This window comes from Terrapene carolina, unplaced genomic scaffold (assembly GCF_002925995.2).
Source record: "Terrapene carolina triunguis isolate 2854851 unplaced genomic scaffold, T_m_triunguis-2.0 Scaffold790, whole genome shotgun sequence".
NCBI lineage: Eukaryota > Metazoa > Chordata > Testudines > Emydidae > Terrapene > Terrapene triunguis.
The window spans coordinates 311,415-327,091 of NW_020665141.1; the positions used below are offsets into that span (position 1 = coordinate 311,415).

The window sequence follows — 15,677 nt, forward strand, 5'->3', positions numbered from 1 at the left end:
TTCCAAACAATTAAAAGTTCCTGCTCCTTGAGCTTGCAATTTAAATTAGACACAGTACAACTGGGGATTTCAAAACTACAGTAAAGGATCATGTATCCTTTTGCATGTCAGGTTTGTGAGTTATTGTTTGATTTTTTTTTAAAGTTAATATTAAACTAACTTTGTGGAAGTAAAGTCAAGCATTGGTGGGATGGGGGAAGGCAGCCCTGGAAAGCTTCCAGAAAGAAGTGGGTGCTGGGGGAGCTATGAAGGAGGCAGGTGAGGGATAGGGCTTTGGGGGGAGGGGGGTGAAGATGGGTGACTAAATTATCTTGAATTGATGGGAGGGGGGGTCTAGGCTCGTAAGTGTCTAAGTCACTTCTGAAAATCGGATTTAGGCACCTACATCACATAGCTGCCTTTGAGACTGCTGCCCACGGTCCCTGCCATGAACTGCTGACGGTGTCAGTACTGATGGGCTGAGGTCAGAAAGGACTCAGCACTCATGATAGCTTTACTGCAGTTCCACCGTTTTGTTAACTGAGCTGGTTTAAATTAATAAAAGGACAAGATGAATAGCCTGGCCTTTCAGAAATCCAGGTCAATCTTTATCTACTTTTTCCCTCCCCCATCCCTCAACCTTTGTTCCCATGGCTAGGGAATTAGCATTGGGGTGTTTCCAGCCAAATGAGCCCTGCAGTCTCTCCTGATTGGTCCAAAGTAACTAGTCGCACTGGTTTTAGCAGAGGTATGCAGACATTATTCTCAGTCCTGCCTCTAGGCCACCTGCTGCAGGCTGAGTTGCTGTGAGAGGCTCTTCTTCTCTAGGCTGTAGGGCTTCTCTCTCACTGAATCCCAGCTGCCAGAATGGTGGTAGAGCTTTTTCTGGATCTCCGCTCCCAGCCCTGCCGAGCCCTCTTTATATTTGCCAAAAAGAACAACATCCCATTTGAGTTCAAGCATGTGGAGCTGCTAAAAGGTGAGTGAAAGGCACATTTACCTGTGCGAATGGACTGTGCGTGTGTTATCCCTTTACTTTGCTAGGGAGGCCTGGCAATAACATCTTAAGGGAGAACATTCTCTCTTATGAGAACTGATCTGAGCTGGGCACTGTGCAGCATGTTACACTTCTCAGGTGTAACTGATTCCCAGGCACCTCCCTTGCTATAAACCCTAATGTAGCTCTGTCCCCCCACACAGGGATTTTGCCTTGTTGTTCATTGCTGACCTCTAGTTGAGAGTGGAAATCTTATTTAGGAAACTAGACACATGAAAGAAATGTAGCCCCAGCTCCTTAAGCTCTTTTTTCTGTTGTTGTACTTTGGGCCACTGTTGTAACAGTTGCACATTTGGTGGGGTGGAGTCTTGGCTGTTTTTAACTGTCAGGCTCACATTTAGGAGGTGCAAGGTTATACCCAGTCTCTGATTCTTAACAGTTAAGCATATTACTAGTTGATGAGCATTGTTAAGTGAAGGAATGGGGCCAGGGGCATGCTCTCACTGTCACATTGGCAGGCTCCTACTAGCAGTAGTCCTGCTGTTTTCATACTCCACTAAGTACGTTTCTCCTGTATGATGACATGACTAGACCAAAGCACTGAGCAGAAATGCTTTCTGAAAAGTCCTGCCTATGCTGAGTGGTCTCCAGCTCCCTGTAATTCAGACTTGCTGATCTGGGTCTAAACCTTGGCTCTAATGTGTCATCTTTAACACTAAAAAAGTCTTGAGTTTTGTCTCCCTATTATGACCCTGAAGCAGATCCTTGCACAGTCCATAAAATAGGTACTAGAGAGACTGAGACTAATTGCTGTTTAAATGCTGTAGTAATGAGTAACCTATAAATATTCTTATCTACCTCAATAATATCTGCTGGGGCTGTCTGGCCTACTCTGCTCTCGAGTCATGGCCTTTCTTGCCCCATCCCCACCTGCAGATTTCTCCCATTGCAGTCAAGAGAAAGTTTGTTCCCCCAAACAACTGTTATGGCCTTAACTGACACTTCCAAAGAGGGAGTAATCTCACTGGGTTAAAGCCAGCTGTGTCACATGCTCCCCTCCAACTTCTTACCGTTTTTTTGTTAAGGGGGTGTTTATGCCTTCTGCTCAAATGTACCTCTATTCTTGTAGGATGGAAATGCTGCCTGTCATAAGGGGGAGTATGCGGATGGCCCATGAAATTAAAAAAACTACCATGATTAGGTGATCATGGCAAACTTCTAGCTCTTGCAGCAGAAACTTTTGCCTGCCCCCACTCTAAACTGTGGTTCTAGTCTGGAAAGTGACCTTTGGGGAAGGGAACTTGCCTCAAATAAAATATGCTCGGCCTACAAACTCAGGCAGGGCTTTGGCGTTAGTTTGGTTTGTTTTCCTAAACCCTGGAGTGGGGTGAAAAGAGAGAACTGAGCTGTAATAGGAATTCTGCAAGCCAAGTTAGTTACACATGTGCTCCCCCTTCCTTTCAACACGCTTACGCAGGTGTAATTGACTGGAGCTTGGTAGACAATTCTGATAAGCACTCTAAGGAATGTGTGAACTCCCTTCTAGTTGTGTTTGAGCTATAGGGGAGCTGGAGTCAAAACCTAGGGACTTATTTTTGTCACTAAAGTCAGCAGCTGTGACTCTCTGAACATATGCAGACTGTAGGTATGGAGAGCTGAGAAAGGCCACTCTCTCAAACCACTCTTCAGTGAAGAACTTCCATGGGAGTATATTCTGGAGCTACTAAATAGAGTGGGGGTGAGGGGGACTGTAGAAAGAGCCTGAAAGGTGGGATTTCTCTTCTCTACTTTTTCTTTGTTTGTTTTGTTTTAATTTGCCTTTCCTACAAAACTCGGTAGCCTTGCTGACACTGTGAAAATTTCCCACTACTGACCATGGAGGGATTGGTGGGTGATCTGGTGCTACAGGTTTTAACAATCACTTCTGACATGGTGCTGAACATGTTTAGTCCTCGGTTCAGCTACAAGAACAGCCATGTTGCTTACCAGTTCAAGTGTGCATGTTGCCAACATCCCTTGTCAGCAATGAGGAATCTTTTGTAGAGTAGATGTAAGGCTTGTGATGTCAGGCTGCACTAGCTCTCCAGTCACCACAAGAGTGAAAGCTGAGTGATTGAGAAAGGAAGGGGTTTTCATCAAACTGCTTTAAATTTGGCTATTGGTTGATGTCTGTCTCTTGTTAATACCTATCTAATGTCAATGACTAACACTCTGGATAAACTGACTCTTTTTGTTAAAAACTTAATACCCTGGGCCCTTCAGCTCAAGTTCATAACAAACATCCTCTTGAGTCTTCCACAGGGCCGGCTCTGGCTTTTTTGCCGCCCCAGGCAAAAAAGCCTCCGGCCGGAGCCGGGGGGGGGGGCGGCCAGAGCCCCGGCGGGGGCTCCGCTCTCCCCCCGGCGGCCAGAGGGAGGGCGCCGGAGGGGAGGGCGGCCGGAGCCCCGGGGGGAGGGCGGCGAGCCCCGGCGGGGGCTCGGCTCTCCCTCCCCCGGCGGCCAGAGCGCCAGGGGGAGGGCGGCGAGCCCGGCTGTGGCCCCGCTCTCCCCGGCGGCCGGAGCGCCACGCCGCCCCCCTCCAGGTGCCGCCCCAAGCACCAGCTTGGGTGCCTGGTGCCTGGAGCCGGCCCTGGTCTTCCAGGAGGTCATCTAGCCTTGCAGCTCATGATGCTTTACGAATTTAAAAACAAACAAACAGGAGACAATGTTGCAAACAATGAAGGGAGGGAAAGAGCCTTTGTGGGTTGTTATCCACCATAAAGAACAAAAAAGGCACCACTCTTTTTAAAAACCTCCTTTGCAGGCTTACCTTTCAAAAGCCTTAAAACTTTGAAAGGGGAGCAGGGATTTTAGACTTTTCACTCTGACTTGTGTTTTCTCTCCTCTCCCTCGTCCTTCATTTATTAATATGCACTTAATTGCTCCATTCATCCCCAATGGATATTCCATCTACAAAGAACAGCAACTCCTCTCAGGTAAGCTGTGTTAACCAGAGTGTTGGCACTGCTAAGGAGAGCTCTCCATTATTCCCTGTTTAAGTGAAAGCACTTACCCAGCCTGCTGCTGTGACTCTGATCTTTCATAGCTTCCTCAGCCTCTCTGCCTCACGCACTTAGGCACGTAACTGCCACTTCTGAGGCACCTAAGGTCAAAGTTTAGGCACCAAGGAGATCATCAAAACCCCTCAGCTGCTACCTCGCTCTAGAGGTGTCTCAAATCCCTCAGTGCCTACATTTTTACTGTAAAAGTTTCCTAGGTCCTTACGTTTCTGCCTCTGGGTATACGTACTGATGCCTCAGGCAGGTGCCTGAATGCCTATCTCATGCCAGGTGAAAGCTGGCATTGCCCTGCCTATTGGGGCTGATCCTGTGGGCATTCTCCGAGCACACCTAACTACATACGAAATGCACACTCTAGGTCAAGTCCCTTCCTAGCTGGAGGCAGGGGCTGGAAGCTCTGCTCTGAGTCTAAAGTAATCCAAGTACTCCCAGCTACATCCTCTAAAGTTCTGGAGGTACTTCCATACCCTGCTACTATGGGGCACAAGATGCTTTCTGTGATGGTGGGGGATGCGATGGTAGTCTGAAGCAACAAAATAGCATGTGGGGGAGAGGGGTGGCATAAACACGCCAGTGGGGGTTTTATGAGTCTCATTTAGTTGCTCATGTTTGACAAGCTGCCTCCCAGGCAGTATTTATGTTGTCATGCTGGTAGCTGGAGCTGCCCCAGCTGGTTCTGGAGATGATGCCAGATCTGCTGTCCTGAAGTCAAAGCGGTGCCTGCTAAATGTCTTTGGTACCAAAGGCAATAGTTCATCAAGAGAAGTGTGAACTAGGTAGGGACATGTAATAGGATGCCCTTCTCTGCAAACAGGACTCCTGGGGTTTTACTGTGCCTATGAAATACCCATTTTGGCTGAGTTCAGGCAGCCCCATCTGGGATCTTGCTGAGCTATGACACACACAGAAGAATCTGTCAAAGTTATGTGGCCTTAATGGGTCTATGCTGACCTTGCAGCAGCTGCTGTGTGCTGTGTCTCGGACCCCGTGCTGGTTCCTGCTCTACATTACGCAGAGATTTTACACCTCTCTGGCTCCTGCTGCAGCCCTATTGGTGAGGGGAACGTGAGCGGACACAGCAGGGATGCTCCCTTGCCATCCATCTGATGACATAAAATGTAGTTTAAGCCTGGCTGGAATAAACCAGAAAAGAGAAACTGTCTGTAATTACTAACATATGAGCTACTCCCCTCATTCCCCTTGCTGCTAATAAGGCATAATGTCAGATTTAGGCTTTGTATGCTGGGGTGACCTTGAGACTGCAGTCATGGGCATGTTAAAGATTCACTTGGGTTGCTGTTGCAACACACTGCAGCTCTTGCTTTAGGTCCCTCTTCCAGTAACAGCAGGAAGGAGAAATGCAGTTTCTTGAGCAGACACTCTGCAGTTACTCTTTCCTTCCCCAGTGCTCACTGATATATAACCCAGTGCAGCCTGGCAGCAGTTAATCCACCAGTTTTCATCTAAGTGCTTCAATGAAAGGTTAAGTGAATCCCCTTTAGGCCTATGGCAAACTCTAGTGTTTCACAGCACAGGTGCTCTCTCCAAGAAGTCTCATGCTTGCTTCCATTCATTCAGTGGGGAAGCCTGAGTTTGCAATAAAGCCTACTAATAATGAGGAGTTCGGCTACATAGTCTCTCCTCTCTCTCTGCCTTGCTCTTGCTTGACATTCGCCTTTCTAGAGACTTTGGTAGGGGGAGATGAATAAGAATATTCAAGGTACCGTGGGGAAGGAAGCGTTGTCAGTTTAAAAGAATATTTAACTTACTAAACAAACACAGGTTTGGGCTTCTTGCCTTTTCAGTACTGACCACCATGAGCCACTAAATATGGGGCAGGGGGAGAGAAGCCAATGAACTTACTGAAAAGGGTGAGAAACTGACTCCATTGTCATTGGACTGACTGAAGGAGATTTCAACAAAATCGCAAGCTCCAAATGTGTTGGCCAAATAGGGCCCGTTTCCCCCCGGAGCTTACCTAATTACACCAAGGAGGCACGGAGAGACAAGAAGACGGGTACCAGGTCCTTTATTTGTCAGTCAGCTGAGAGGGTGCACCTCGGCTCGTGCCAGAGGAGACACACCTTACATGGGCGACATAGGCCCTTTTTATAGCCAGTAGTAAACAACTTAGCCTTCGTCATTTTGCGTCATTATACTAACCGATAGATAACAGGTTACACAGAATACATATATTATTTTGGGGAGGGGGGTACAAGAGACATCTGTTGCGGATACATTTGTCATTTTGAAGGGAGAACACGGTACGTTCCTTGACCCTTTGCACTAAATACCTTGGGGATATATGGGAAAACAGCTGCAAACTAACTATCTCTCTGTTCCCTCCTTATCTCTATTATTTCTGCTAGTGTGAGTAAAACTGCAACCATTTGCTAGAAACGCTGACCAATACATTTCTACTTTAACATGTAAGCAGTTAGCACAGAAGTAGATGAGAGTTCACAAAATGGAGTCTGGGGGTTTCAGATAGGCCCAAAGCAAAAGAGTTTCATCGACACTTTGGCCTTCCGCTCTCCCGAGTTACCTGGTAGCTATGCCTAGTGGATCCCAACAAATGTTCTATGCTACACAGTAGCAGCGTAGGCTTTACCAAAGCCTACATGTTGCTTATGAATACAGCAGAGAAGCACTGCTACATGTGCTCCCCTTAGAGGGATTCTAAAGTGCATTGTTTCTCTGACTGCACTAACCTCCTGGATTCCTATGGAAATCCTTGTAAGTTAAATACATTTGGTTATGTTCAGGTCCTAAGTGCTACCAGTGTGGACATAGGCATGGATTCATGGTGCAAAATCAGGGTTGTTATAGCCTTTTATACAGACAAACCATGGGCCCCTATGCGGCCTCAGCATGCAGACAGACCGGTGCTGGATATGGGACAGCAGGTGAAGGGTGTGCTAAAATCTTCAGTCCAGATCTGCACTCTTGCTTCAAGCTCTACTCTCAAATCCTGACAAAGTTGCTGAGCATGGGAGGCGCCATGAGGAGGGCGCAAAGTTCAGCCCAAGTGGATGCTCTGCTTCCCTGGAAGAGTCACCATTGTTAGGTGATCCCTTAAATAAGGCCTCAGAGCATAGGTGTAGTTTGACTTCTATATTTGGGGTGGGGGGCAGCTCCAGCAGGCCAATGGGGCCATTGGGGGGGGGAGGGGATTCCAAGCTTGCCCAAGGCTTGCAGTTTGTGGGGTGGCAACACTCTGCCCCAAAACTACACCCATGCCTCGGAGCTCTTTCATAAAGTGGCAATTACATGTTAGCTCATCACAACAGATTCTGCTTAATATGTAAAGACCAAACCCTGGCTAAAAAACACCATATACAGGCTAAGCTGTATTTAAAAAGAAAATAAAAGCCAGTCTGCTATTAAGTGTTGGCGCTGCATGCATAAATCCCACCCATCGAACTAAAAACAGACCCATTTAATCTGTGTGACAACAGCAAAACCACGAATTGCAAAGCAGAGTTCAGTAACCACTGGAAGCCACATTCTGAAGCCTAAGGATGGTTGGCATTTCAGAAGTGCTGCTTTGGAAGTGAATTTCCATAGGTCTGGAGGCTGGTTGGAACAAGTCCTCTGAAGCATTCTTACTTCTCTAACATTGTGGGCTTCAGGGAAACAGATGCAAAGGATGAGGACTGGACAGAACAGAAAGGCTTGTGTGGCCTGAGTGAAGTCTAGGCCTGGAATCCTCCAGGCATTTCTAGAGCAAAGCAGTGAGCAGAGAGAGAAACATGGAAAAATCTTAGTATCCTTTTTGGAAGGTTGCCGAATGAGGCTGTGTTCCAAATAGAACCACTTCACTGTGTAAAGATGGCAAGCCTCATTTGTGACTATTCAAGTATCAGAAAACAAAACCAATTCCCAGAAGGTTCTGCATTATCTGGGGATCAGGTGCCAGAATGTTAGTACAAAAGGCTTGAGAGTTGCATCATTTAGCTCTCTGAGGTTTACTTGTGCAAGTTGGTTAGAGGAGCTTGAAAACAAAGGGCCCAATCTTGCAAACACACAAGTCATCCACTCCAGTGAGTCTAACCAGGTAGGCAAGCACTACTTGTGCATGGAAGGGTTCTCAGGATTGGGCCCTGATGTGAAGAACACTCAGACTTCAGGTAAACTAAATATTTTTCCTTTCAGGCTATAAAGCTCATCCCTTTCCTTCTATCTTGTATTGGAGCTCTGAAGAATTGTCATGAGAATGCAAACCCATGTCTATGTCTATTACCTACCTCAGACCTGACAGCATGCCTTTCTCTCCCCTCCCTGTCCTGATGCAAGTTATTCCTGCAATAAACTAATGGTGGCCATTCCATTTGATAATCGAAAGCAACGGATGTCTGAGTACAAACTATAATGCATATAACTGACCAAAAATACCCAGAACTCCAACAGTGGCTTTGAGGGGTTTGGTAAAAGTGTCACAGCACTCAGTTACAAAATATTGCATTTTCATGTTTCAAAAGCATGATTGAAATCCTGCCTCACTCTAACAGGGCCTGAAAAGCTAACTGCATCTGAATTGAGCTGTGCTCCAGTCAGTAGCGTAGCTGTGGGGGGGGGGAGGAGTGGCCCCCACCGAGCACAAGTGGCACCTTTTTAATTTTACTCACCTTCGGGACTTCGGCAGCGGGACCTTCACTCGCTTCGGGACCTTCACTGGCACTGAAGCTTCATCACCGAAATGCCGCCGAAGACCTGCAGAGCGAGTGAAGGTCCCGCCGACGAGGTGCCGACGAAGACCCGGAGCGCTGCCCCATCAGTAAAAGCGCTGCAGCGGGGGGCACGTCCCCCCCCCCCCCCCGCTCTCCCTCTTCCCTCCACCTGGCTACACCACTGGCTCCAGTTATGCCTATGTAACTGTCACTTTATCATTGTTACCCTTGTCCTGCTTCCCTCTTACAGTTACACCCATTGGTTATTTCTCATCTTAAAATTAGACTGCGAGCCCTCTGGGGCTCTCACTCTGCCTATGTAAAGTGCCTCGCACAGGGATCCTGATAGGAGTCTTGGGACGCTCTAGCAGCAGCAATCTGATATTAAAACAAGGTCTATGAAGCAGACGTGAGCTGACAAGATTACCAGCATAAATTGAGCCTTACAAGCCTATTAACAAATGTCAGAACACTGAACATGCAGACAATGAACAGGAGGGAGCCAGGAATGCTGAGCTGATGAACAGGGAAGATAGCATCAGGATAAATCTATATCTGTTATGGAGCTCTGTTACCCACTTGCTCTCTTAGGAAAATAAACAGGACTTTTCCTTATGTGGTCAAAGTTAGGATGTCATGGTCAAATATTCCCATGGACTCTGCTGATCCTCACTAATGGGTGAAGAATGTAGCTTGATTTGGGTGCTAAATTTAAACTTTGCTGGGTTGTTTCCCTCTAGTCACTGAATCTTCCTTGCATGCCACCACCTCCTTAATCTCCTCCTAAATCTTTTTAGGACAACACCTTAGTGAAGAGTTTGGCAAGGTGAATGTGCTGAAGAAAGTACCAGCGTTAAAGGATGGAGCCTTCACCTTAGCAGAGAGGTAAGGCTTAAACAAATGCAGCCCTCTGATACACTGTCTATCACCACAACATTTAACATCTGCCTGCTATGTCCCCTGCTCAGAGTTCCACCTTATTACTTGCTCATCTCTTCTCTCTCCATGCCTTGGCTTATCTGTCTCTTATCTGTTGTTGTTTGTGTCTTTTCTGCATTCATGTCCTTTCTCTTCTCTACCTATTTATCAGTCCCACTCATCTATGCGTCTTCCAGTCCTATATTTCCCTGTTCCTTCTGTCCTTTATGCCTTGCTACAATTGTGCATCCATCTTTGAAGACCAGGAGAGGAGGATAAACATTGGCCCAGCCCAGCCACTTGCATCAGGTGATGTGGCAGCTAAGCTGCCTGTAGGTTCAGTACTTGCAAAGTTCCATGGACCTGGTGAGTTGCTGACTGTATGTGCAGGAGGGGCTGGCTTGAGGATGTCTACAGGTCTGGTAATGTAAGGCTTTCCCATCATGGGTATATGGTCCAGTGTAAATGGTATAAATTGTTCTAGTGGTTCAAGTTGCAACCGGAAATACAGGCGGTAGTGGGGTTGGATGACTGATCTCCTTCCCCCCCCCCCCACCCGCCACCGCCCCGCAAGCTAGATAAAGTATCACAGGGCAGTTTAAAAAAAAAAAAGTGTGCACGGAGGAAGGACAAGGGGAAATCCACTTCTTCTCACTTTTTCTGGAGGAAGGTGGGGAAGCAAAAGTGAGAGTGGATTTTTTTTCACTCTCTCTCTCCTTCCCCCCGCTGGAAAGTGGCTGGAATTGGAATGCAGAAACTCCAAATGCTTTTTTCAAAACTAAAACATTCATTTCACCGAAACAACTCACAATGAATTCATCTTGAAAAGCAAAACTTTAATTAAAAAAAAACCCCCAAAAATGTTCACTTTCTCACCATTTCTTTTGTGAAAAATACCCAAGACTTCAAGCAGTGCTAGGAAGTAGATGTTGCTATGGTATATGCATTTCTAGTGCGGGAGAGGGGGGCAGGGAGAGAAGTCTGAGTTGTAACTCTCATGTTACAGAACATGACTGGTTATTAGGGACTAAGGGGAGATTCTTGGGTCTGTCAGTATTAACTCACTGACCTACCTATTGGTAGTAAGAGTATTCCGGGGAATTGTGGGGGGGAAGGGAGGAGACAATAACTTCCAACTCCTCTTAATTCACCTGCCCATTGTTCCCTGTTACTATCTGGGCAGCACTGCGATCCTTCTCTATCTGAGCCGAAAATTCAACACCCCTGATCACTGGTACCCTTCAGACCTGCAGAAACGGGCCCGGGTTGACGAGTACTTGTCCTGGCAGCACACTACCATTCGGGAGAAAGGGTGCAAAATTTTCATAACCAAGGTAAAGATATTAGATAACATGAGAACTGACTGCTAGCACCTGCTAGTGCTGTAGCACGTACAATGCATTCAACCTCCCCTCTCCATAGCATCCCTATTTCCTATAAAGTATGTGTGGGGCAAGGGATTGGGTGGGGAGGGGCATACTCGGAATGACCTATCTTGCTGAGCTGGTACCTTGCTAGGGTGGTGTAGATCTCTATTACATCCCAAAACGACATTAAAAGAGCACGGAGGTCGCGAAGTCCAGCACTCAAAAGTTAGAAAATGCCAGACATGCTGTTTGCTTGGAGTTTCTTGTATGGATGACTGGGACTGTTTCTGGATGTTGTGCCTCACTAGCCAAAGACCCAGGCCAGCTGATATTTGAAAATCAAACTGGAACTTGAGTTGCACTGGCGTCCCTGGTGAGCCAGCACCCTGCCTGATGGATTTTAATGACCCCACTTACTCCTGCTGCAAGATTCCTTTATATTCTAGTCCTAATTCTTCCCAAGATTGAATCTGCGGGAACATTGTCTCTACTGTACTCAGTCCAGAGTAGTAAATAAATGTAACTGATCCAGCATGGCAAGGGTGAGATGGTGCCACACACTGACCACTTTCCTCCTGCTTTCTGACTGACTAGACCTAACTGATGCTTGTCTCTACAGAGACAAGCCCTCTCTTCTTGAAACAAGGGGCTGCGATTACAGTTGGTGTGAAATGTTTTTTAAAGGCAAATGTCTCCAAAGAGGAGAATCTGAACAAGACTGCCTGGTTTGGAGGAATATGATGCAACGGGTTGTAATGCTAGCCAGCCTGGTAGAGGGGGTTTCCAGTATCTGTTAACTAAGCCCACTCCATAATAAACTCATGAGGGATACTTAGAGTGGTTCAGAGTGCCATGGCTGCATGGTGGATGGACTAAAAATTGGCAGGTAACATGTAAGAGCTGCATTTTCCTCTCCCTGGTAGGTACTGGTGCCTCTTGTTGTAGGACAGCCATTTTCTCCAGAGAAGCTAGAGGAGGCTGTCGAGGAACTGAATTCTGCTCTGAAGCAGTTTGAGGAGAAGTTCCTGCAGGACAAGCCCTTCATTGTGGGCAACGAGATCTCCCTGGCAGACCTGGTGGCCATTGTGGAGCTCATGCAGGTGAGTGTTGGTCCTACTAGTTCCAGTTGCCAACCAGACTTCAGACAAAGCAAGTTGGGTTGCTGGGAGAGTAGGCTGACACATGGCTTTCAGGTCCTGCAAAAATACCTCAAATAAGAGTTCTCTTTGTCAGTTTGTCTTTAAAACTTTTTGGATAAAACTGAAAGAGTTGAAGCAACACTTCCTGTGGAAATGAAAAATATTTTGAACAAAGAACTTCAACCCTACTCTGATTGCTGGTCCTCTGGCAGAAATAAATGGAAATCAGTAGACTAGCTGAAAGGTCCTAAGTTACTAAAACTTATTCTAGGGTGAGTAACTGAAGATGCTCAGCACTGTGGAAAAACTACCTATGTTTTAAACTGATTGAGAAATGCATGGTTTCCCTTCCTCAGACTAGGAATTCCACAGGGAAAAGTCTGGGGGTCAGAGTTGTGGGGCTTTTTTGTTTTTCTTTTTGTTTTTTCCTTCAAGTGCTGATCATAAAGTCTAAACTGAGAAAGAAAACATGTCTAGATATTAGAGCGAGGACTTCCGCTGTATCCCTAAACACATTCGTACCATTGTATGTATCCTTAAGAATGAAGTACCTGCTTTTGTATTGCAGGAGTCTCCTTTTAATTGGCTGGTGTGAATCTACTTTACTTTTCATTATAAAATTGATTATCTCTTGAGATAGTGTTTGTAACATACTTATTGACACTTGTGCTGTTGGTTTGTCTTGTCTATTTTTGTTGCCCAGCGGAGTGAAATACTAGTCTCTTCACATTCTGGCTTTCATGTGTTAGCATGACTCTAATTTTTGGGTTGCAAACTCTGCAGAGAGATTTTTAAACCCAAACAACGAAGTGTTTTCAATGAAAACTCAAGAACGCCTTTCCTTTTAATGTTTGGGTAGGGGGCAGAAGGGGAAGACCACATTACCATCCCTCTGTGTCCCCATGTAACTGTCACAGGTAACCTCAGATACTACTCTAGTCTCCTAGAAATGGAGAACTTGAAATGAGCTGAAACCAGGCCCCAAAATCTCAAATCTTCCAGATCTGACTTGATCCAGCTGAGATTCATTTTGAACTCCAAATGGCTTTTTGGTCTCATCCCTCTAAATGGATTCTGGTTTGGGCTGTTTGCATGGAAGTTGTGCTACTGTGTTTTTTGCTTGTCTTTACAGCCTGTAGGATGTGGCTGTGACATCTTTGAGAACAGGCCCAAGCTGGTGGAGTGGCGCAGCCGAGTGGAGGAAGCTGTGGGGAAGGAGCTCTTCCAGCAAGCGCATGAGATAATGCTGAATGTCAAGAATATGAGCACCACTCAACTTCCCCCAGAACTGAGGGAGCATTTGAAACAGCTTCTAAAACCTTGAATTAAAAAGGGAAAGTGTCCCTGTAAGCAAAGCTAATTCTGTGTGGGGTTTTTCTGCATGTTTCACTCCCTTCTCCAACACCACATCTCAGTGGCCTTCCTGCCCAAGAGGAAAGAACAGCATCTTACTAACAATACTTTAATCACAGCCCTTCCACGATTTACAGAGGGGAAAGATACTATCTCTTGTTACAAACACTGAATCACCCCTTTAACCTGCAGACACGTGAGCTGCAGTATTGGTAGAGCTCCCTTTCCTTCTTTGAGTCATCCTCACTGGACCTGTCTGAGACCCTCAGCAGCTCAATCCACATTGGCACTCCGCATCGTCCAAGCCCCCAGTTCCTCACTAGCTAGAGCCCTACATTTCAGATACTTGGGCGCATTAGTGTTGCGGGTCACATTGTGCAGGAGGGGCTGAGCGATTTCCAAATGGGGACGGAAAAGTATTTTGAAACTAAGCTCTGATCTACACTACAACCTTATGTTGGTGTAACCACATCACTCAGGGGTGTGGAAAACGCACACCCCTGAGCAACATAAGTTAAACCAACTTAGCCCCCACTGTAGACAGTGCTATGTCAACATGAGGATTTCTCCTGTCAACATAGCTACTGCCTCTCATTGGGGTGGATTAATTAAGTCGACAGGAGAGCTCTCTCCTGTTGGCTCAGTGCCGCTCAACTAGGGAGCTTACAGTGGCGCCGCTGCATGCACTGTAAGCTCTCTAGTGGAGTCATAGCCCCAGTCTGCACAGGGAGTAGGCTGCAGATTCACAGCCTTGCCAATGAAAGAGTAAAGAGACCCTCCAGCGAAATGGATGAGAAGTGGACAGAGACAGCTTCTGGGAAGCTGGGCATGAGAATTTCTAAGCAAACACCTGCTTCCATCAGTTGGAAGCTACTGCATGCAGCTCCATGAACCAACTGGGATAGGGTATATGTAGGTGAAGACAAGTCTGATCCAGCAGACACTCATACCCATGAGTAACATTATGCCCGATCTTCAGGTGGAACTATACACCTGACTAAAGATACATTTGCATGGGCAGGCTCAAGCCTTAATGTGCAAGGAATGATCTAATGTATGAACAAAAGCTGCATTTCCAAGCGAAGCTTCTGCCAGCATGTTGTGCCATGCTGAGTGTTCAATGCCTCCTCAGCTAAGTGAGACTCTGGCTTGAATTGTTTTGGGGGTTCTTTATGCAAAGAATGAAACAAAAGTCAGAGGGGGTGGATGGATCTTCTCATGGGCCTTAATAAGCCCAACATGATTTACTAACCAAGTCATTATAATTCATAATAGAAAGGGCCAAGCCTCTGCTGTACTCACAAATGCAGCATGAATGGAGGCCATCTGGCAGACCTATACAGAAGCACATGGCTCAGCTTACAGGTGCAGTGGGAAATGGCTTGGTTCCCCTCCAACCAAACTACCTGTCCTACTCTCATGGTTTGTATGCTGTGCGGGTCCCAGGATGTCAAGGTGGGTGAGGTAATATCTTTCATTGAATAGAAGCTGGTCCAATAAAAACTACTACCTCATCCACCTTGTCTCCTACTCCCCACAGGAATTGGGTACAAATGGCCCAATTAATTCCTAGCACAGCTCTATTAAAGCCCAAGCAGGGAGCCAGGCTTACAGAGCCTTTCCCTCTGGTCTCCTCTCTCCCTACTCCAGCCAGGAGCCTTCCTCTTCTCTTGGCATTCTGCTGCTGGGGAATTTAGAGTTGCTTTTTGGGCTCCATCCACTTCAGGACAAAGTGATGAGCAAACACCTGAGCTAGACCATCCTGCCTGTGTTTCCTTTCCTCCTCTTTGGCCTCCTGCTTTCCCTCCCCATCCCATTCCCCATCCCCGTCAAGTGAGAAGGTGGATCAGGTTTGCAGAACCGGTTCTTAAGCAAAGCCACAACAGGCAGCCTATTGTCTATGAGCTGCTGTCAGGATTCCAACTGGAGCAAACCCAAATTCACCTGGAGCCTCCCCTCTGCCTCCTGCTGGAGCTGGGCCATCAAGGAGATCCACAAGGGGCACCTGGAGGAGTGGGGAAAGGAGCAACACATGATTATTAACAAATAACCATGGAGAGCAGTGGGGAGTGGTTTCCAAGAGATGCAAATGCATCTGGGCTTTATCGTTATTTGTGTAATGTCAAAGGTGTGCTTGTGTTTTACAGACAGGCATCTGGTCCTGGGGCCAGGTCCTATTAAACAGGAGGGGAGAGG

General features: G+C 46.7%; 1 protein-coding gene across 1 annotated transcript; it reads left to right on the plus strand.

The window, feature by feature from the left end:
* The first annotated feature begins 717 nt into the window (after window positions 1–717).
* LOC112103641 (glutathione S-transferase theta-1-like) lies at window positions 718–13,488 on the plus strand. The gene is made up of 5 exons (XM_024195526.2): window positions 718–958; window positions 9,502–9,589; window positions 10,806–10,956; window positions 11,913–12,089; window positions 13,261–13,488. The coding sequence occupies exons 1-5, from the start codon at window positions 847–849 to the stop codon at window positions 13,450–13,452; spliced, it is 720 nt and encodes a 239-aa protein (XP_024051294.1). The 5' UTR covers window positions 718–846; the 3' UTR covers window positions 13,453–13,488.
* The last annotated feature ends 2,189 nt before the right edge of the window (window positions 13,489–15,677 follow it).